The 23,386-nt window shown below is 40.5% G+C and overlaps 1 protein-coding gene across 5 annotated transcripts in view; it reads left to right on the top strand.

The window, feature by feature from the left end:
- Positions 1-22,922, top strand: part of pdlim1 (PDZ and LIM domain 1) — a 37,718-nt gene extending 14,796 nt beyond the window's left edge. For 2 of the 5 annotated variants that reach the window (XM_018095314.2, XM_018095313.2), the window contains exons 2-8: positions 1,922-2,073; positions 6,302-6,386; positions 9,918-10,111; positions 18,012-18,163; positions 19,057-19,116; positions 20,313-20,424; positions 22,203-22,922. In XM_018095314.2, coding sequence (XP_017950803.1) covers positions 1,922-2,073; positions 6,302-6,386; positions 9,918-10,111; positions 18,012-18,163; positions 19,057-19,116; positions 20,313-20,424; positions 22,203-22,389 — 942 coding nt within the window. In that variant the 3' untranslated portion in view covers positions 22,390-22,922. Of the gene's footprint in view, positions 1-1,921; positions 2,074-6,301; positions 6,387-9,917; positions 10,112-10,150; positions 10,455-12,347; positions 12,657-18,011; positions 18,164-19,056; positions 19,117-20,312; positions 20,425-22,202 lie in introns of those variants that run through there. The other 3 variants (XM_012966268.3, NM_203599.1, XM_031904919.1) reach the window with 3 other exon arrangements.
- The last annotated feature ends 464 nt before the right edge of the window (positions 22,923-23,386 follow it).

Here is a 23,386-nt window from a genome sequence, read left to right as displayed (position 1 = left end):
ACTTTTGTGAATTCCCCCCAATGTGTAGTTTACATAAATGTTTAGTTGCAGTTATTACAAACACAAAGAAATTTGCTTTGGCCTAGAGGTGTTCTATTCCATAAAAACTTTTTTCTTTTTTACTGCTGTGTTATCAAAGCAATAAATAAGTGTGCCTCTTTCATGATACTATTGTGTCTTGAAAAGTTGTAGGTAATCTGTCTAAAGTAAATAAGTAAGTATCTGGGGAAAGGACAAGAGAGTACTATACAGTTTGCACATGGTAATTTATAGGCAGTTTACAAAGCAAAGTCCCATATCTGGCCCCACCATAAGGTTGATGCCAAACGGGGCTGATTCTCAGTCTCAACCCTTCTGCTGACATCAGCCTTCTACCTTGCCTGCGCCTGGAAGCATTGCGTTGGCCCTGCTGCAGCCACACCTGGCTGAAATTGGTTTGGAATCTGTTGTGTTTCTTTGCCAATGTCTGCCACATGTTCACTGACACAATGGTTCCAGGTGCAGGCAAGGTAGGAGGCTGATGCCAGCAGAGGGGCTGATTCTCGGCCTGCGTTTTTCTGCAGGTTGAGAATTAGCCCCTTGTGGCATCAGCCTAATGCTATTTCTTGCTACTGTTAATCAGTGGTTTATTGGTGGCCACTCACAGGACAGGTTTTAGATATCCCCCTCTTTCAGCATGGGTGGCTTTTGGGTTAGAATTAATGAAACAAATATGACTGTGACATATTGCTTATAAACACAATCATATTTTTAGGCAATGATTTTAGCCTTTGGTCTATTTAGAGCAGGGGTCAGGAACCTTTTTGGCTGAGAGAGCCATAAACACCACATATTTTAAAATTAATTCCGTGAGAGCCAAACAATATGTTTGGCCGTGGATGCTTCGGGGCAAGGTAGGGTGGGTCCCAAGGATGCCAGATGCGGATGCGATGCAGAGGAGGGCGTGGCCTGCGTTCGGCGGATAGAAGACGTGTTTTAAGGCTTAGAACACGTCTTCTATCCGCCGAGCACAGGGGCAAGGTAGGGTGGGTGCCAAGGATGCCTGATGTGGATGCGATGCGGAGGAGGGCGTAGAACACGTCTTCTAACTGCCGAACGCAGGACACGCCCCCCGTTATTTTATTTTTATTAAAGATTTGGCAGCGAGCCAGATGCAGCCATCAAAAGAGCCACATTTGGCTCCCGAGCCATAGGTTCCCTACCCCTGATTTAGAGCATGTAACACTCTGTGGCACAATTACTTTAACCCCTGCGGCAGCATTACTGGAAAATACCTTTGTGTTTACAAGTATGGTGATCACAGCGTGCAAAATACTTAACATGTGGCGGGCTGGATTAATTACAGAAAAGGCATTTTTACACATTTCCATGCTTTCCATATAATATATGTACTTTTTTCCTGCCTTTTTTTTTTTTTAATTTTTTTTGCACATAACCAGCAATTGGGCGACAGACTGCTGCATGTGCCATTGCCATAAAACATTAAGTCTGTGGCCAGGGCCCTAGATTTTTATGTTCTATGGGCAACAAAGCACTTATAAAGCACGTAAATCCTGTTTTACTATGCCAAAAAAAAAAAAAGCATAGTGCGCTGGTTGTACTCTGTGCAAGTTCAAGGTCGTGCTTGGCTGGATAAAGGCTATGATGAGGCTGAGTAGGATTTTGTTAACATTATTATTTATTCTATATATATATATATATATATATATATATATATATATATATATATATATATATATATATATATATATATATATATATATTGTATTCACACACTGAATACACATGGTAGTGCTGTTGAATACACTTTTATGAAATAAAGTTAATTTATTCATTATTGTATTGTATTAAAATAAGAATATTATTGGGTTGGTTGCTATAAGGGAATAAGTCAACTATCCTGTGGCTCTTTTTGTTCCAGGTAATGCCGGGAAGCAAAGCTGCAGTTGCCGATCTATGTATTGGAGATGTAGTCATTTCTATTGATGGGGAAAACACAGACGGCATGACTCATTTAGAAGCACAGAATAAAATTAAAGGCTGTGAAGATGAATTAATTCTCACAATAAACAGGTAAGGCTGTCCGCTTCTCTCATTTGACTTTAATAACCGTGAGTAAAATATCACTCTTCATTTTAATGCTGTTAAGATATATGCAGTGCATTACTCTACAGAAGCTTAATGGACAGTGCGGCAGCCACTATAACATTCTCTCTGTAGCTCATTTTGACTTGCAGTCCATCATCTGGAAAAAGGGTCCACCATCCGAGAAAAAAGGGTTGAGGACTCTGAGCAAACAAGATCGCATGAGTGTTTGCATTCAGAAAATGTTACATATTAGGTTGCCATTGCATTGGCTCAGGTTCAGGCACACAGAGCAGATTTCTGTCCCAAAATGCATACTCACATGTTTCCACACCAAAATCCTCCCTGCGTGCCTGCACCCAGGCTGACGCAATGGCTCTGGGTGCAGGCATATGTAAAAATGCTAATATGCAGAGAGGGAATGTTTGTTTGCTCTTCGCGATCTGTATAACTTGGGAAAACACAATATAGCACTCTATAAACTATTTTGAAATAATTTTATGTATGTTGCTGAATCTCCCGCCTACAGCTTCTGGATTATTTCTCTTACTAACAATGTTTGACACAAATCATCATGCAGTCACTGTACGGCCATTCTTTGTTTAAGCGCACAAAACTCTTTCAGCAGTTGCTGCTTGATTAGCTGAAAGAGAAGGTGGTATGAGATGATTTATTGCATATCAGTTGATCTGTTAATTATTAACCTGAGTACACAATATAGCTAAACATATAAGAATAAGACTAAGAGCTGTGACAGATGGGGAGATTAGACGGTGTGCAACAAATCTCCCTAGTCGCGGGCGACTAATCTCCCCGAAATGCCATCCCACCGGCTAGAATGTAATGCCAGCGATTTACATTCTAGCCGGTGGGATGGCATTTCGGGGAGATCTCACTGTCTGTCACAGCCCTAAGGCTGATTTAGTGAAAGCATAGATACAGTATGTACATACATAGATCTGGTCATGTTTAGACACTTCACATGTTCTGCCCCATAAAACCATGGATTTTTGTGCAAAATGCTTCTGAATTGGTCAGAAGCATTTTGGTCAAGAGGAATTGTGTTATTTCCAGTAAAAACCCTGAATACTGTTTGAATTTTGATGTTTTATGAAAGGAAGCTGGAGGGCTGGAACATAATTATATATTCATAGGTCAGGAGTAAATAATTTTTCACCTGTTGAGAACAAAGGAAATGCATTTTGTGGGTCTCTCTTGTGACTGTATAATATGTTACTTGTGGTTATTCTTTATTCTGTCTTTCTCTAGGCTCAACCTAGCAACCAGACAATAGATGGATTGTAATGTGGACTGTTTTATAACATTATATTTTTCATACTCATCTCCCAGGCTGTCTTGCCTTAAAAACAAAGGAAAGAACATAACAAAGTTAAATATCGTCCTATACATTTTTGTTGGCTAAAATACATTTAACCAAAACTAGAAAATATCTATCGTATGTATCTGTGTGGCTTCTTTTGTTACACAGTTTTTCATCTTATATAATTGAAGATAAATTATGGTTTCTTGTAATTCAGTTTAACCTAATGTAGGGAGATGATTTGGCCATGACTTGTCAAAAGAGAACAATACTTTGCGCTCGATGTGGTGCTTATGGGCACTTATATTGCAACTTAATTCGGACTGAGTTGGGGGTTGGAAATGGCCACAGTTTTGGTTCCATAAATGAGCCTGAAAGCTGCCAATTGGGTCAAGAGTGGCCAAGTCCACAGTCAGTGTAGGCCTGGGTATGGGCAGCTTTTTTGATGCATAAGTGTCCACAGAGCAGAAGTATCAGGGTGCTGTCACTGAACATTCACATCCCAGGTCCCAGTTGCAAGCATTATGAGATTTGAACCAAATTATTTTCATAGCAGGGCTAGTTCAACTTAAATTGAGAATATTACGTTGGGCCGAAGCAAATAAAACCCAGCCACAATGGATGTGCCAAAAATGCAAAGGTTAATAGGAAAGGGTACCTTCTACTGTCTGTGCCAAGGCGGTAATATTTAGACCTGTCTTATAAGTTGGGGCCACACGATCAGGTTTGGAATTTGGCCATAAATTTGTATTACTAAATTTGGCCCAGATCATGCATTGTATGGCCACCTTAGTCAGCTGGGCAACACACTGGTGTGTAAAAATATATAACCTTTTAGGAAAATGCATACATTTTCCCCAAATTTTTCGTAAATTTTTTTGTATAAGATAAAATTGCTTCCACAGACATTTTGATTGCAGAAACCACCATTTTTTCACTGCAGTCAGCAACAGATTGAGTGAGAATGAGTGCTGTACAGCCCAGGAAAGTAAACAAGGGGCCATTGGGTGTTTACTTAGGGCTGTAGTTGCTTTTTTAATGTAACATTAGTGGCAGGATGGGTAGTTTCTAAATCATTTATTTTTAAATAGTCTGGGAAATCTCATTTAGCACTTGGCACTGAGCAGCATTCTCAGTCTCCTTACAAATAAATAATTCTTAATATTCCCTTCCCTCGCATTCCTGTGTGCTGTCATTTGTCACTTTAGTTTACAATTGGTATATTAATAGCTGTTTTTCATTTGGCGTTTTATGGCTATCGTAATCATTTGTTTAGTGAAGACACTCTCTCATCAGGAAATCATTTCAGCTAAAAATAAACATTTTTGAGCTGATATTGGTAACAAATTATAAATTGCCTTTGCATCTTTAGCTGCATTATTTTATACAAACTCATTCCTGCAAAGCTGTGAGATATTTTGTATGATTTGACCAGACGCATAGATTGCTCTGAACTGGCTGACCAGGCCGATATACGCAGGTACTAGCGATGCAGTTGTGGGGTGCTAAGTTACCCCATGTATCCTCTGATGGGAGCCAGTTATTGCTGGGATTGGTTGTCCATTCTCCCTCTTCAACCCATGCATTTTTACTCCACAGTGCAACCCATTCATGGGCCATGATCACACAGTTTGGTTGGGGATTTCATCATTATATTCATCCATATTAACACCTGACTGTATGTTGACATTAAACTGCAGACTGGCAATTTCAGCTGTGCCCAAAATGGGATATTGTTCTGCTGTAGTGTATGGTATGGGCTTTTCTTGTGGGGTTAAATCAATAAGCAAAAGTCAGACAAAATTCCCACTCCCATGTGTAGCCGGCAGTAATTTTTCTAACTGGTTTTGCAGCTCCCTGTTACTTTACAGCCAGCCCTCTCAGCCAATACATTAATGACAAAGGCTTCATTCTTTTTTTTTTTTTTTTGCCTTGCATTTTATGGTTCCAGATTCCAGCATACAAACAATCTTAGCCTACTAAAAACATGTATGTCATCCTTCGTAAGAAGTACAGCATACAAAGTGCTCGCCGTCTGCTACTCAGACCATTTCCAGTTCTTTGTTACACTGTTGTACAGCTAATCATGGAGAGCAATTCTATTTTTTAAGCTGGCTATATATGTGCTGATTTTAGCTGCCAGCTTGGCCCCTTGAGATGCTTACTTATTGGACCATGTATATGGACAAACCATCAGCTTGCCTGACTCTTATTTGGCCAAAAATTGATGGGATTAATTCAGTTTTGTATATTTTATGAGTGACCTAATTGGATAAAAATACACTTGTTGGTGACCTCGCTAAGGAACAGATTTTCTGGTGTATGCCAGTTTAGTATACTTCATTAGTTTAGAGGTTTTCAGACCTGGATTCTTGTTGTCCAAGGAGTCTGAATGTTAAGCTCCTGAACCAGTGGGACCCAGGTGATTGCCACTGAGCTGAATACCTCTCAGGCACCAATTGCCAACTGTGCCTTGCCCTAAGACCACATCCAGTCCATATATGGTGCCCTGTATGACTACAGTAATTTTGCTTTGTTAACAAAGGATAGATATTTTAGACCCTAAGGTGGTGCCATTTTTACCAGAGTTTTGCAGAAATAAGTTGTTGAGAGCTGAGCTTAAGGCTTCCTACCAGCACCCCAAACAGCTGCCATTAGGGGTATTGAATCTTCTACAACTTTTTAAAACCTGGCTAGGGTAAACACAACAACACAACAAATTTGGAAGCAGCTTTGTGCAGTTATCATACCAATGAGACCTTGAGTGAGGTATGTGGTCAAACTGTACATCACTCATCATAAAATACTAGTCATGTGCTTGGCAAATCTAGGAGCCACTTCCTATCAGCATAATCTTATTGGAGGGATTAAATATCTCTTTCTGATTGTTTTCAGGGTTGAATCGAAAATATGGTCTCCTCTTGTGTCCGAAGATGGAAAGCCAAATCCTTACAAGATGAATTTAGCAAGTAACCCACAGGTAATCATGTCCTTTTTGTTTCACATGCTGCCCAAACGTCCTCTTATGTAGTGATTGCCATAAATTCTTCACTCTTCAGTTATGTGGGAATAAAAGCAGACACCCTGTATCAGTACTAAGCAGCATGGGAATGTGGGGTTTGCTGTACCCTCTTTAACATGGCACTCATCTATATCAGTACCCACAAATACTTTCTACATTTGCTCAGAGCTAACCCAGGCCAAGCCTATCAGCACTGCCATTACCCTTCAGAGCCAACTGCATACTTGACGAAAGACAATTCTCCTGTTATGTTCAGAATCACTTTTATGTTTTGGATAAAGATAATTCCTCCAGGGATTGAACTGCCTGGCATGTATGTCGACAAATAGATGGCAAAGTGTTATAGTTAGACTCTTTGTGTGTGTCCCACACAGCAGGGTTTATATATAAACACAGCTGTATACAGGGCTGGCTCTGAGATTTCTCCCTGTGCTAACCCCTATCCCCCATATGTAATGAAAGGCACTAAGTTTGCTTTGGGGCAGTAACCCATGGCTACCAATAATATGTTTGTTTTGAAACAGGTGACCAATAAATACTTCCTGCAGATTGGTTGCAATGAATTACTGCATCTGGGCAAATGTACTGGGTTTGCCCACTTCTAGTAACCCATAGCAACCAAGCTTATATTTGTTTCCAAGCAGGTTACTAGCAAATGCTACCAGCAGATTGGTTACCATGGATCATTGGACAAGTTGCAACTTAAAACCCCATTAGGGCAGAGGCACACAGGGAGATTAGTCGGGCGCAATAAATCTTCACTATTGTGGGTGACTAATCTCCACAACATGCCATCCCACCGGCAAGAATGTAAATCTCTGGTGGGATGGTATATGCGTCACTTTGGTCGCCCGAAGATGCCTCACAAGGAAACTTCAGGTGACTTCGGAAAACAGAGGCGTCGAATATGCCATCCCACTGGGATTGCATTGTTGCTACTGGGATGGCATGTCGGGGAGATTAGTCACCCCCAATAGTGAAGATTTATTGTGGACGACTAATCTCCCCATGTGCCACTGCCCTTAGGGTATTTTATAACCCCCAGTGTGTGTTATTTGAGAGGATAAAACGTCCACGTGTCATACAACCTTTAAGTTGATACAATCAATTTAAAAGCTCCTTGGATTAGTTGGCACCTGGAGGTGCCCAAAATGTTATTGAACTACAACTTTCACCATCCCCCTGGCAACTTTTTTCTTCTCATCCCTGGTGTTCTCACCATACACTATGCAGTGTCTATATTATAGGAGCTTATACAAGTGAGAAGGGGGTGATTTACTTAAGTCCAACAGTGCAGTTACCCATTGCAACCAATCTGTGTTTGTTTATTTCAAGTTTTAAGTTTAATTGCAACTAACTTCTTCCCATTGTCTTCCTGTCCATGGAATGAGAGAAACTTTGGGCCACAGTAACAGTTTTTTTTATATAATTATATAAATATCTGTTAATTACAGAATCCCTTCACTTTGACCCTAAATGTATGTGTCCTATTAATGCACTGGGGCACAGCATCTTGCACTGCTCATTCTATCTGTTCTTTGCATTTACTGCAATGCTGTCATGCATGCCTCGGTGGAGAATGGTCTCACACTGACTTGGCTTTTTCCCTTAGCTCTATCTTAGGGGTCACAATACTTGTGTATAGTCTCACATCACATTCTACTCTGCCCTGCTGCCTAATGTGGCAAACATAATAAAATCCCAGCATGCTTTGGTGCATGTGTAACAAACAAATTTGCACGCCACTGAATTTGCCTGTAAATACAGGCAGGCAAGCAAGCTGGTTATGCTATTGTGATGAACATACATTCTAAACATACATTCTTTAGGGTCTGTGTTTTTACTGCAGAGTTCTGTCTGTGTCTTAACCATACAAGCCATGCCATGTGTACACTGTGCAAAACAGCTGCTAACAAAACGGGTGTCAGTCAGGTTGTCTAGGTTAGATTGGTCCTGACCAGCAGTTGTTCTGGTTTCCCAGGGAATAGTCACATTCTGGACATACCTTGCCCTATATGAAGTAATTTATTTGTGCACTGGTAAGATGAAAGCAGGGGGATCAACTCATACATTGTTGCTCTTGTAATTATAAATATAGTAAGCAGGCACCACAGCCTTTGGCTAGTGTTATATTAGAGAGCATTTCAGTGCTTGAGAGTCATTGAGAATGTCTTCTTACATCATGAGCTGTAGCTCTTTAGGGTCCTTCCAAGTCATACCAAACCCTGCTTTCAATGTTTTTTATGTATGACCAAAGGGTGGGGTTAGGGTTACACACCATGTATTTACAATGCTATGCTGGATATATACTGAGCTATTATGACCAAAGGTTGCAAGCAGTACTCACATTATTACATGGGCAGACAGACCCTGGTTTACGGTGTTAGTGACGGCACTTTAAGCCTATGAGTCAGCATGGAATTGCCTGCCCAGGATCTAAAATCACTTCTGAAACATGACTAGAGTGGGGCTCTGCCCCTCCTTTCCAGAGGTTTCTAATTCTATAAATTTCATTAGAAGTCAGTGTTTGTGCTTGTTGATCTGTTTCCAGAGAGACGGGATGTGATTGCACATCAGCACTGGGTGTGTTAGTGCGCATTAGCTGTGATAAGAGTGTGCTTACACACACAAGCTATAACAGGACTATTGTTTGTGTGCTGGAGCCGGTATTACCTCACACATAAAGAATTTGTCTATTATTCTTGGGGAAATTGATATTATCCGCTTAAGACTTACAGCCATAATGCTCATGATAGAGACATTTCATTCACTGTACTTAGGAGTATTTTATTTTGTACCATGCTCTTATACTTTGTGCACACAGATTTTTTGAAAGTGCACACGTGTTTTGAAAAGTGCACGTAAATGATGTTGAGCACACAGCCAAGAAGAAGGGAACTTTGGTGCTCAAGGTTAAGCTGGCTATACATGCCCAGATTTGGGTTGGCAGTTGACTGATTTGGACCATCCTGTTTGACCATCTGGGGATGGACAGCTGTTTAGACTGTTTCGATAATATGTAATCCTGTGGATCAAGGATTGTCTGTCCTGATGGAAAATAAAAAAATTCCATCTGTCGACAGAAATGAAGTGAAGACCAGTTGTTCCTTCAGTCCTGCTGTTCTAATCTATTGGATGGTTGGTTGGAATAATAAATGTGGCCATAACCATCTTTAGCTTTCCTGAAAATCCATAATGCTCCTCTTCTGGCATATAGCAGCACAGCAAGGGAAAGGACTGATTATACACTGGTTTATTCCTAATACATATTTTCTATACATATTATCTGCAATTGTTAAGAGTGTTATAGACAGGGCATTCAAGAGACTGATGACATTGAATTAGTATTCAGTCTGTAAATGTGGTTCAACCTACTATTTATTCATATTCTTAATGTTTGCTGCATGGCATGTGTTCTGGCTGATGTGTCACATCCCGCGTGCATGTTAGAGACACTTCTGATTTTCCTTCTGGTCCCCTTGCATGCAGGAATTAAAACAAATAGGAAGTGCACATAATCGAAGTGCTATGCCGTTCACTGCTGCCTCAGCTTCCAGCACCCCCAAAGTGATCACTGCTCAGTACAACAACCCAGCCGGCCTCTATTCTTCCGACAACATAGAGAACTTCAATAGTGCCCTGGAGACCAAATCGACTCCCAGTGCCCAAGTACCAAGCAAAGCGTAAGTATCTCAGTCTGCTCCAGTTTCCTGAACAGACCTCCTAAATGATCATTATCATTAATATGGTCAGCCGACATCCTGGTAGCATGCATAACGATCAGGAAGGGTTTCACCATGATCGCCATAGCAAGTTATCATATGCCTTCACATTTTTCTGCACAATTCAGGAATATATGTATATTTTGCTTGTTGAAGTCCATCTCTTCGAGTACTTATTTTACAGATGACTTTGTTATTAGCAAAACTAACCAATATGTCTTTTCATTTACCAGAGACCAGTCAAATTTCAGCGTGCTTTCAGCATGACTTACCAGCCACTAAAATCTCCGACAGGTTCCATCAGGTGCTTGCATATTAATATGATCATCTTCCAGTATATATAAATATATATATTATACAAGAGCAATGAATATCCTGTAAATTATATCCTTATTAACTGTTCTTGGTGATGTCACCAGTTATAATTAGTGCTTTGTGATGTAATTTCACATGACTTAAACTTTTGTATTATAATAAATAGTGTACTTCCCTGTTACACTTCAGAGTTTCATGCCTTTGGCCTTGTGCTTTTATATGGTGGTCATGAAACTCCTTGGTGACTTATAATATCCTTATGTTGTATAATAGGGGGTACATTATTTGCTATGTTATCAGCAGCATATAGACTATAGACTTTTATTACCCCATAGTTCAATCCGAGACCTTTTATTTACATTAAAAATAAAAATCCTGAGCTAAGTTATAAAGGCCTTGCCTTTCAGAAGTGTTTCCCTAGCCAGATAATATTTACTGGCCTCCTCGGATTCACTTCAATTATCACTCACACGCCATGTTTTGTTTTCACAGTGGACTTGTGAATTAATTATTGTCATGGGCCGGTAGACACTGGTCACTTACATTACTGACAAACGTTAAATCCAGCACAAATAAACGGCTATAAAAATGACTGCATTTGATAAAGGGGTTCAACAGCTTTTCCCAATGATCACAACCAGGACATTATCATTTGTGAATCATGCTTTGTTCAAAAGCTAAGCAGGCTACACAAGGACAGATGTGAGGCAGTTTCCCTGTTTCCCGCCACTGTGGCTTCTATGTATGTGTGGGACTGAATTGAGCCAATGCTGTTCGGCATGTTCAAACCAGCTGGCAATTTTGAGTGATTATTGGCCAGTCAGGTTGTATTGCTACCCATGGAATTGTAGGAGTGCTAGAAGATAAAACATGGGGGGTTCATTTGGCAAGTGTAGTCTACCACAGGTCCTGTCACACTGGCAAACAATCCTCTCCTTTAGCCATCAAAGAAAACGGCCTATCTGTCCATATGATAGACATGTACAGCAGCTCACACATAATATACAATATATAATATACTATAAACATATTGTGATGGGTCAGGCTTCAGCAGATGCAGAAGTGAGAGCAGCTACATTCTGGCCATTTCTCTAACAAACAAATGAATGCCATTTAGCCAACCTTGTGAATCCCCAGATCTAAAGGTAAGGCCCCACGCGTATAAGCGCAGGAAGTCAGCCCATACACTTGAAAAATCTTCTAATTGAGCTTGCACCTGGAAGCATGATATCCGCCAACAAACACAACGTTTCTCGTTTTCTGGGGGATATCAGCTGCATGTGCCTGCACCCGGGTGGATTTAGTGCTTCCGAGTCCAGGCATAATTAGAAGATTTTTCAAGCATACGGCTGATTGTCAGTCTGCACTTATACACAGGCTGTGTTTTTTGTTACAGTCTCAGGGCATTGGGCATAAGTGTTAAATCATTTCTCTTCTTGTGTTTGCGTGATAAAAATTATGTTGGCTGCAGAATTAAGTAGAGTTTCATAGGAGACTCCATAGGTTTCAATGGAAACGCAGAGAAATTCCAATGAGGAGAATAAACTAGAGCACAGGACAATCCAGAAGATGCAGAAGCAACGCATACACAAGCAGCCATGGGTAGTATTGTAGCCAGATCAGTTACATTTTTATATCCGTTCATTTGCAGTCAAGCATTGGATTACGTGTACTGACAGAATCACCAATGGGTATGAGCCATACATCTATTTCCCTCAGTCCTTTCCCGTAGGATCAGCTAGTGAGGCTAGGGGCATATGCTGATTTGTTTGCAGTAGCTCATACACACGCCGCTCTTTGTTCCTAATTAATATTTTCATTTCCTTCCCTTTTCCTTTTATTATCTTCTTGCCTTAACCTCTGACTTTATACTGATCTATAGTCCCTTGTCTCCTTCTGCCATGTTTAAAGCTCCTCTTTCTTCAGTCTATAACCCTCTCCAGTCACGTAGCACCTCAGCCTCTTTGCAAAGGAGGCATAGTACCTCCTCCATCCCAAACCAAGCGCGGGTGCTTCCTGAAGGACTCAAAGAAGCAGCTCAGATCTGTCCCAACAGCCCAGTGGAGGTTGACGTTCCTGGTCTCAAAGTCATGCACGTCCAGTTTAACTCCCCCTTACAGCTCTATTCACAGGAAAACATTATGGATACTTTGCAAGGGCAGATATCATCCTTTAACCCATCATATATCAGGTAACATTGGCCATAGAGAAACCCAGCACAGTGCACGTGTGTTGAGGATTGACACTGCTTGATGGCGTTGTGGCATCTCAACCTGATCTCTCCCTCCACCTAACAGTGCATGGCATCCTGATCTCAGTTCACCATAGTGGTTTTGCATCCCTCACAGAATGCAGGAGCATTGGGAGTTGTGTATGTAATCTGATATGATATGGTAGGCATGAAAAATTATGCTTATTAAAGGGGAACTCCACCCAAACACAACTTAAAGGAGAAGGAAAGGTAAAAACTAAGTAAGCTTTATCAGAAAGGTCTATGTAAATACAGCCATAAGCACTCACAGAAACACTGCAATGAGTCCTCTATTAAAAGAAGAGAATGTCTTGTCTTCTTTTGTGTTCACATGTACTTCCTCTCTCAGAAAAATCCTTTAATACCTGGGCCAGCTCCCTCCTCTCTACCTTCTCCTGTCCACCCTCTCCTGTAAGAATTCACTCCCCCTCCCATCAGAATGTTTTATCTGAGCTAACAGCAGCTATAGCTACAACACAGAAGCCACTGAGACTAAGCTAAAATGGCAGTTGCTATCTAAAACAAATGGAGGGAGCTTCTAGGGCTGTTTACTGGGGTATGGTAAAGCTTTCTGCAGAATAAATATAGTGTTCTAGCTTCCACTATTGTGGCTAATCTGTTGGCAGTAAAATGCCAAAATCACTTTCCTTCTCCTTTTAAGCTTTTTGTAAAGTAAACATTATTTCAAGAAACTTTGCAAAATACATCTGTTAAAAAACATGCTGATCTGGCTGACTACTTTGAGAAGAAAATGTAACAGAAGTCAATTGTGCTCAGCCTGCCTTCAGCCTGCATCCTCCAAATCCCACAATTCCCTGCACATGTAATGCCGATAAGGATAGTAACATCACATTGCAATGCTTCGTGGGTTATGTAGTTCCTGCATGCTGTCTGTAAGATGTGGAGAAGTTATTAACATCAATGTGTTATTCCCTTACCCCTGCCAGGTATATTAGGGGTTTCTGTGTTGTGTGGGGCTCTTTAACAAAATTTTGGTTCATAAGCCAGAGTTTCCCTTTAAGTTTTGTAATGCAGTTACAGTCCGCTTCTCATTGTGTTTCTTGTGACCACTAGCATAACAAACGGTCATTGTCTCTTTCTCAAAAACACTAGTTCTCCTGGCAGGGGTAATATAGGCTGGAACCCATCCTGAAAACTGTTTTCCTCTAGACCACAACCTCTTAATATGTATGGGCATGTATGGTGTAAATGTGCCCTATACACTAGCTTAGCCATATTTACAGGGCATTTGCAGTTGGGCAAGTACAAGGTTCTGTTTTATTATTTCAGGGGAAAAGGAAATCATTTTTAAAAATTGGAATTATTTGTTTAAAATTGAGTCCATAGGAGATGGCCTTTCCGTAATTTGAAGATTTCTGGGAAACAGGTTTCCGGAAAACAGATCCCATACCTGTAGCATTTGGATGAAGCCTTAAAAACTGTCCATCTTTTAAAACTTTTTTCAAAGTTATTTTTATTGAATTTCAATTTTCACCCAACTGCAAAAGAAAAAGAAAGAAATTCGAACATACAAAGCATGGTTATTACATAGTATTTGTAGGGCAGAATTCATATTAGACCAGGAAAAGAAGTGGATTTACACAGATATGATCAGGTAAAGTATTTGCCTTATACAGTAAGATATATCTCACCACTAGCCAATTCCATCTTTGTGCAGCCAATGGGTAATGGGAAGGAGTGGAAATGCCAGCATGCTCTTTGGAAGGGAAGATTTTTTTATTCGTTCAGTCTCCATTTAAGCATGCCACAGTTTGTCTGCGACATCAAATATGCATGTATGAAGTGCCACCAGGGGTTTCCTGCAGTCCGGCCCAGTAGATTTCTCTTCTAACAGCACATTGGGACAATAGGGAAATCATTCATTAGAGGCCAGGCACGTGCCACATTTTTCATTCCTGATAAAGACGTTACAGCATGGAAATCTTGTGTCCCTGCATGCATTTGGTTTTATGTGTTGTTTTTGGATGTTTGGTATACGACAGGTTTTGTATGTGTATGATGGGGAAGAGGGGTTGATTATAACATGTGTCATGTCTCAGAGCAGTTATATATACCAGTATTAATGTCAATCAATAACACTGTCCATTACACAAAATAGACAAAATGTCCTAATCATGAAATATGTAGTAAAAAACAAGCATTCTTTTAAGTTACACAAACCGGAGCCCTAAAATCAATGTGAAAGTGGTAGTTAACCTTTAAATTAACTCTTGGTGTTACGTGGTAAGTGATATCCAGAGATAATTTGCAATTTGTCTTTTTATTTTTAGCTTTTTTTTTTTCTTTTATTATCTCCCTTTTGGTTCAGCAGCTCTGCACTTTAGATTTTCAGCAGGTACCTGGTTGCTAGGATCCAGTTTAACCTAGTAACTTGGCAGTGGGTTGAATGGAAGCTGAACTGAAAGATAAGTAATAAAGAGCAACAGTGCAGTAATACAGCTCAAGGAGCAATAGGATTTTTGTCAGTCAGTGGCCCTCCCTCCCCGGCCTACTCAGCCTATAAAAAATAAAAAAACTAATCTTTTATAGAAATAATACTGTAGCCTAATCTTGTGAAGCACTGCTAGTGATCCTGTTCTAATAAACAAGACAGGACACTGGGGAAAGATGTTGCTATTATCTACCCACTTCTGGGGCGACAGAAACTGTTTGGTTGGAAGTGTGTGGATAACAATCTCGGCACATACAAACAACTGTAGGGTGATGGCTAAGAGGATGAACAGCAGCAAGGCTAGGCAAAATTAATAATGAATATAAATTGTGTATGTGTTGTGAAGAAAAAGCAGGAAATGAAAATACATGTTCCAGTTACCTGTATGTACTAGCATGGAATTATACTTTCAGCCTATTCTTCTGTCAAGACGATGAGAAGAGAGCTCTAAACCAGGGCTGGCCAACAGGGCAGATGTGGGCCTCCAAAGGATTTCCATGGCCCCCAGTCTTCCCATGGGTTCCATAGTCTGTATGACATCATGATTTTACTATAATCTGGCCCTTGAATATGCTTTTTGAGAATTAACTGGCCCACAACATGTAATAAGAGCTTAGGGGGAGTGGCTGCTGGAAACATACCTTGGCCCTTTTGCATTTATATACAGTGGCTTGCAAAAGTATTCGGCCCCCTTGAACTTTTCCACATTTTGTCACATTACAGCCACAAACATGAATCAATTTTATTGGAATTCCACATGAAAGACCAATACAAAGTGGTGTACACGTGAGAAGTGGAACGAAAATCATACATGATTCCAAACATTTTTTACAAATAAATAACTGCAAAGTGGGGTGTGCGTAATTATTCAGCCCCCTGAGTCAATACTTTGTAGAACCACCTTTTGCTGCAATTACAGCTGCCAGTCTTTTAGGGTATGTCTCTACCAGCTTTGCACATCTACAGACTGAAATCCTTGCCCATTCTTCTTTGCAAAACAGCTCCAGCTCAGTCAGATTAGATGGACAGCGTTTGTGAACAGCACTTTTCAGATCTTGCCACAGATTCTCGATTGGATTTAGATCTGGACTTTGACTGGGCCATTCTAACACATGGATATGTTTTGTTTTAAGCCATTCCATTGTTGCCCTGGCTTTATGTTTAGGGTCGTTGTCCTGCTGGAAGGTGAACCTCCGCCCCAGTCTCAAGTCTTTTACAGACTCCAAGAGGTTTTCTTCCAAGATTGCCCTGTATTTGGCTCCATCCATCTTCCCATCAACTCTGAGCAGCTTCCCTGTCCCGGCTGAAGAGAAGCACCCCCAGAGCATGATGCTGCCACCACCATATGTGACAGTGGGGATGGTGTGTTCAGAGTGATGTGCAGTGTTAGTTTTCCGCCACACATAGCGTTTTGCATTTTGGCCAAAAAGTTCCATTTTGGTCTCATCTGACCAGAGCACCTTCTTCCACATGTTTGCTGTGTCCCCCACATGGCTTGTGGCAAACTGCAAATGGGACTTCTTATGGTTTTCTGTTAACAATGTCTTTCTTATTGCCACTCTTCCATAAAGGCCAACTTTGTGCAGTGCACGACTAATAGTTGTCCTATGGACAGATTCCCCCACCTGAGCTGTAGATCTCTGCAGCTCCCCCAGAGTCACCATGGGCCTCTTGGCTGCATTTCTGATCAGCGCTCTCCTTGTTCGGCCTGTGAGTTTAGTTGGACAGCCTTGTCTTGGTAGGTTTACAGTTGTGCCACACTCCTTCCATTTCTGAATGATCGCTTGAACAGTGCTCCGTGGGATGTTCAAGGCTTTGGAAATCTTTTTGTAGCCTAAGCCTGCTTTAAATTTCTCAATAACTTTATCCCTGACCTGTCTGGTGTGTTCTTTGGACTTCATGGTGTTGTTGCTCCCAATATTCTCTTAGACAACCTCTGAGGCCGTCACAGAGCAGCTGTATTTGTACCGACATTAGATTACACACAGGTGCACTCTATTTAGTCATTAGCACTCATCAGGCAATGTCTATGGGCAACTGACTGCACTCAGACCAAAGGGGGCTGAATAATTACGCACACCCCACTTTGCAGTTATTTATTTGTAAAAAATGTTTGGAATCATGTATGATTTTCGTTCCACTTCTCACGTGTACACCACTTTGTATTGGTCTTTCACGTGGAATTCCAATAAAATTGATTCATGTTTGTGGCTGTAATGTGACAAAATGTGGAAGAGTTCAAGGGGGCCGAATACTTTTGCAAGCCACTGTATGAAGCAGTCTGCATATTAAAAGAATTGTCAGCTGATTTACATTACCCAGTTTGCTTAATACCTGATGTGCTCCACAAAATCTGTTGTGATTAAAATGGTAAATATAATTAGGGCCCAAAAGGGGCACTGAATCCAGAAATAGAATTTTTTAAGGCTAATGGCACAGAGGGTGTGGGTTATGGACCACTGTAATCAGGCAGAACCAGTGCTTGTTAAAATGAGCCATGTGCCATTAGCCTGTGTGGGCCTACAAATATTGAATTTATCAAAGCCAGAAAAAATATCAGTTTGTAAAAACGTCACTTCCTGTGAGCAGTGTTTCCTGTTTTCTGAAGACAGAACAGTGAATAGCAAGTATATGTTGTTTGTTAAATATATCTATTGGACCTTTTTTTATTGCACAGGGTAACATGGAGTCTGGTTGTTGGAGACTTTGCCTACAAGGGATATTATGTCTGTCTCTGGATCTTTCTAGTAAAAAAAATGCCAATGGTGAATGTGACAGATTTATCTGGATTTTGTTACCTGTTGCTGTATGTCTCACCACCTTCCATCTGTAATCTCTTATAGTTCGGAACCAACACAGCCGGCAAATACTCGACACCTTGATAAAGAGTCTGAAGTTTACAAGATGCTGCAGGAGAATCAGGAATTAGATGAACCCCCTAGGCAGTCGGCTTCTTTCTTGGTCCTGCAGGAAATCTTGGAAACTGATGAGAAAGGCAAGTGTTTGGGTTCCTCCTGTCCTACTTGGTGCTGTACCAGGCCTGCCCGCTTATAGGGTTTGATGAAAGCGATCAGTGCTTTTGAAAGGGAAATATAGTTGAGTAGGGTGTATGGTAAAATACTGATTGTACCAGGTTCGTAGGGAATGCCATGCTAGCCCTAAGGTGCAGCAGTGGAGATGATACAGCTTTAAAATGGTGGTGTAAGGGGGAAGTTGGCTAAGCTTAGCCAGCATGGGTAAATATCGTTCCTAGCAGAAGCTGGGCTTACATTGGTCTAATATACATTTTGACCCAATTATGTAACTTCTCCCTACAGGTTTCTCTCTAAATATTATTTTTTTTTGTTCAGCATTAGTTCAGTGAAAAGGGATTATGCATACGTTCTGCCTTTTTTTAATTTTGATCTATTCTTTTTTATTTTGTCATTTTATTACATAAATGCAAATTCCGAAGCTGAAAGTAACATGTCATTTTACCTGCCGTCCTTAGGAGCAGAGTCAAAACAAACCAGCAGTCCACTGAGGAGAACCCCCTGTGTAAACCACCCCTCTCTACCCTCAGCTGCTGCCTGTTAGGCTTTCAGATAAGAAGCAGCCTATTATACAGAGGACTGCTTTGTTTTGACTGAGTTCATGTGAACCAGGAAATAGAATGTGACTTTACTTTTAGTTTCAGCTTTTGCTTGATAGTGCCAAAAAAAATAACAAAACCATATATACGGTATATTCTAGTAAAAACAATAGGAAAAAGGTATATTCAGCACAAGCCCTATATATTTAACTCATAAAAGTGTTCTAACTTTGTTCTTATTAATGCACATAAGGGAATAACATGCTGTGTGCATTTATACTGTTATGAATAACATATAATTCTCTTTTTGTTGCTAGATTTTGAGGGCACAGAATGTTTATATACAGGTCCTATGGAGAGACCATTTATAGATGCAGGTAGAGCATGTCAAACACTGAGAGTGACATATATCACATGTGCAGCCTTCCGGCCACTTCACGCTTCTCTTGCCCATTGCTTTCTATTGTTCCTTTCCTTTAGCTTGTCACTTGATAAGTAGTGAGATCTAATACTACTGCACCGGCCCAGTAAGGACTTCTCCGTGCCCTTTTACTGCTGCCTGTGGCCACACCACCAGATGCATGTAGTTGGGGGAGGGGGTGGTTGTGGGTAACCATATGAGAAGGAGATCCTGGAGATGTCACTTTGCCACTGCCTAACCGCACTACTAGGAACAACATGGCAGCTCAATGAATTTGAACATTTCCCAACATTTTTTTTAAAAGTTTGTATCCTTTCAACCTGTTTTTAATAACTGCTAACTGCAATAATGAAATAACTGAGTGAATCTCCCAGACAAAGCATTACAGACCGGTTTATTTTAGTAATTCCGCTGTTGAAATAGGGAGAGTAGGACATTTTATAAACTAATATATAATCTTAGATCACATGACTAGATATATAATAGATATATAACTGTATTAGTGATCAAAATAAAGCCATTGACTCTGAATCTACAAATATTGGGCATGACGTTGGTAAATATAAATTGGCTGCTTAATCTTTATATTACACAGATATACCAGCTTTAAAGGGGTACTTCACCTTTAGCATGTAATACGTGAGAATGGCATATACTTAGCAATTTGTCAGCTGTTCTTCATTTTTTATTGGTTTTAAAATGATTTTTCTTCTTCTGCTTTTTTTTTTTTGCTTTCAAATAGGGGTCACAGCCAAGAAAACAGTTGCTACTGCTTTAATTATTCCTATTTCTGTTCAGTTCCCATTCTACTCCATCTTCCATCTCTCATTCAAACCACTGCCTGGTTGCTAGGATAAATATGACCCTAGCAACCAGATAGCTGCTAAAAAAGCCAGCCTGGAGAGCTACTGAACATAAAGGCTGATTCTCAGCCTGCGGAATCTGCACGGTGTGGCAGTAGCCTTATACCAATAATTCATTTAAAAAGGAGATACTTTTTTAATTTAAGAGTTGGAAAAGAAGGGAGAAACTATTGTGTCTTAAATAAATTCTTAGCATTTTCCAATTGTGTTTGCTCACTTTAGAGACCAGTAAGAAGGCAGATTCTTTTTCTTGATAGAATGAATTTAATGTAATGCATTATATTTTTAGGGGAAAAGCCGTCAGGGTTCCGGAGTGTAAGGGCACCCACAACTAAAGTGGCAGCCTCTCTGGGGAGTGGCCAAAAACTGCCTATTTGTGGTCACTGTGGCTCAGGAATTGTGTAAGTAAATGTTTCTGCACAATACTTTCTACTTTACAGCTATGTATCTGCAATAATGTAATTAATAATAGCATCATATTGCTTACTCTGCCTTAGCACGCTTTCTTATTTACCCTATTCTCCTGCATCATTCTGGTGGGGCAACATAGGCCTGTATGTAGGAGCTAGGGCAACGCACTTCTAGCTACAGGACCCAGAGTATGGATGGAACGAATTCTGGATAATGAACTATAACTGCTGCAACTTTCTAACATACATGTGTTTCCTGTAGGTCTTTTATTTAGTCTTTGGGAGAACATGAACCACCTTAAATTATCCTTGTTGGATGGGTGCTGCAGCAGCTTAGACCCTTGCACGGGGTAGTAAGTCATAGATAAAAGAACATGCTGCGGCACCTCCATTTGCAAAAGATAAGGAAGGTGTTTAATAAGCTCAGAGAGTAGCTGCCGTCTTGGGCCTTCTCCTGCAGGTCTTTATTCAGCTTGTATACAAAACACAGAAAAAAAAATCCAGAAAAAAATCGCCAGCGCTCGGTCTAACCCACGCTGTAGTGTTGACCAGCTGCTAAAAACACACTATTGTGCCAGCGCTCGGTCTAACCCACAATCTGGAGTTGACCAGCTGCTATAAACGATAAAAAACCATTACCTATACACAAAGAGAAAGAAAGTTTGCCAGCGCTTAGTTTGCCTTTAAAAATAATTTTTACAAAAAATGAGGTGTTAGTACTACACTGTCTAATGACTTTGAGTCTGTGATGCAATTAAAATAAAGTCCCCCAACAAACAATGTGACTGAGTATTAAGACCTATTGCACCTACCTTTAGCTCAAAAAGGCTCTAGTGGGTTTTTTCTGGATTTTTTTTTCTGTGTTTTGTGTACAAATTGTAGCCAAATTTTGCTTCTAGCTGCTATGTAGCCTTTAAACCAATGAATCACTTTCATGTGTGTGTTAAAGGAACAGTAACACCAAAAAATGAAAGTGTATAAAAGTAACTAAAATGTAATTTGCTGCTGCCCTGCACTGGTAAAAGTTGTGTGTTTACTTCAGAAAGTCTACTATAATTTATATAAATAAGCTGCTATGTAGCCATGGAGGCAGCCATTCAAAGGAGAAAAGGCACAGGCACAAAGCAGATAATAGATAAAACACTATTGTATTCTACAGAACTTATCTGTTATCTGCTATGTAACCTGTGCCTTTTCTCCTTTTTTCCAGCCTGAATGGCTGCCCCCATGGCTACACAGCAGCTTATTATATAAATTATATTAGTGTTACTGTAGCAAACACACCAGTTTTACCAGTGCAGGGCAACAGTGCATTATATTTTTATTACTTTAAAGCTCTTTCATTTTTTAGAGTTACTGTTCCTTTAATGAGCTGGGGCTTAAAAGCTCCCTGCTTTTCCACTAGAGCCTTTTTGAGCTAAAGGTAGGTGCAATAGGTCTTACTACTCAGTCACATTGTTTGCTGGGGGACTTTATTTTAATTGCATCACAGACTCAAAGTCATTAGACAGTGTAGGACTCACGTACAATGAGGGGCCTTGACATGGCACGTGAGCTTACATATTTTGGCCAAAGTGTGGTACGAACACCTCATTTTTTGTAAAAATTATTTTTAAAGGCAAACTAAGCGCTAGCAAACTTTCTTTCTCTTTATTCAGCTGGCTTGAAGCACTGTTTCAGGCATCAGAGCCATTACTGACTGCCTACCATTGCCCAATATGGGTAGAAAGTCTGCTCCTGGAAATTATTTGTATCATTGCTTTTTGCAGGGGAGTGTTTGTGAAGATTCGGGACAAACCTCATCACCCCGAATGCTACGTTTGCACCGACTGTGGGATGAACCTCAAGCAAAAGGGCCACTTCTTTGTAGAAGACAAGATGTACTGTGAAAAGCACGCACGGGAACGCATGACACCGCCCGAGGGATATGACGTGGTCACAGTGTTCCCCAAATAACTCTCTTCCCTATCCGCCGCGCCGGCTTGCCAAGTACCATTCATCTGCGCCATTTTAGAACAGTGCCAAGCTTCTATTTGCTGAGATGTGAATGTCCCTTCTGTTTGCAGGAAGTGCTTTTAGGAGATTGTGTGAGACGTTTCTACACAACAATCATTTCAATCTAACTGCCATTGTGTGTGTTTCGTCTTGTTGCTTTAGTTGTTGTTATACAATACAGGAGACACTTGTATAACTTGCCAGTGTGTGAAGTGTTCTTTTAAATATGACCTGTTATACATGTGGTTTCAGGTTCTGCTCACTTAGTTGTGATTATCTGACTGCAGGGGACGTGCCAAGTTGCACAGATTCTGGTCTCAGGCAGCAGATGTCATTGGTCAAATACTGGCCCTTATTATCCCTATGGAACCCATGGTCCTGCTACTTAACCAGGTCTCTGGAAAAGCCCCCACAAAAGCAGAACAAGCCCTGCTGACATTCTTCCTCATCACAGCAAAACAAATTATTGCCATGGTTTGGAAATCCCCCCCCCCCCCCCAACAGAAAGCCATGGTCAATGCCATGATCCTTATGTATCGGCTGACATACCTCTGAGGAGGACGCCCGCTCAAATCTACCAAAATATGGTCCCCTTGCTTGCAAGGCCACCTTCCAGTAACAGTGATATGTTGACCTTTTTTGTTCCTATTATTGCTGTAACAGTACTACACTGAACCACAAACAATAAACTCAACTGGGAACCATTCTGATGGATCAGATGCCTGCCTATAATACTACATAAAATGACCTGGTTTCTCTGTGTAGGGCAAGTTGGTTTTGTTTTGAGTTTCCTTATTGATAAATAAGCATTCGATATGCAAGTTTATTCAATTTAGATAAACAGACTAAAATTCACTTTGAAAATTGGTAAATAAGCCCATAGATAAATAAATACTAATGTTGCAATTGTGCTGCAGTACTTGATGCAAGGCTGTGCTGGATTCCTTCCTCCCACATG

This window comes from Xenopus tropicalis, chromosome 7 (genome assembly GCF_000004195.4).
Source record: "Xenopus tropicalis strain Nigerian chromosome 7, UCB_Xtro_10.0, whole genome shotgun sequence".
Taxonomy (NCBI): domain Eukaryota; kingdom Metazoa; phylum Chordata; class Amphibia; order Anura; family Pipidae; genus Xenopus; species Xenopus tropicalis.
Note: the sequence above shows the minus strand (reverse complement) of the source record. Positions and strands in the feature narration are given on the sequence as shown.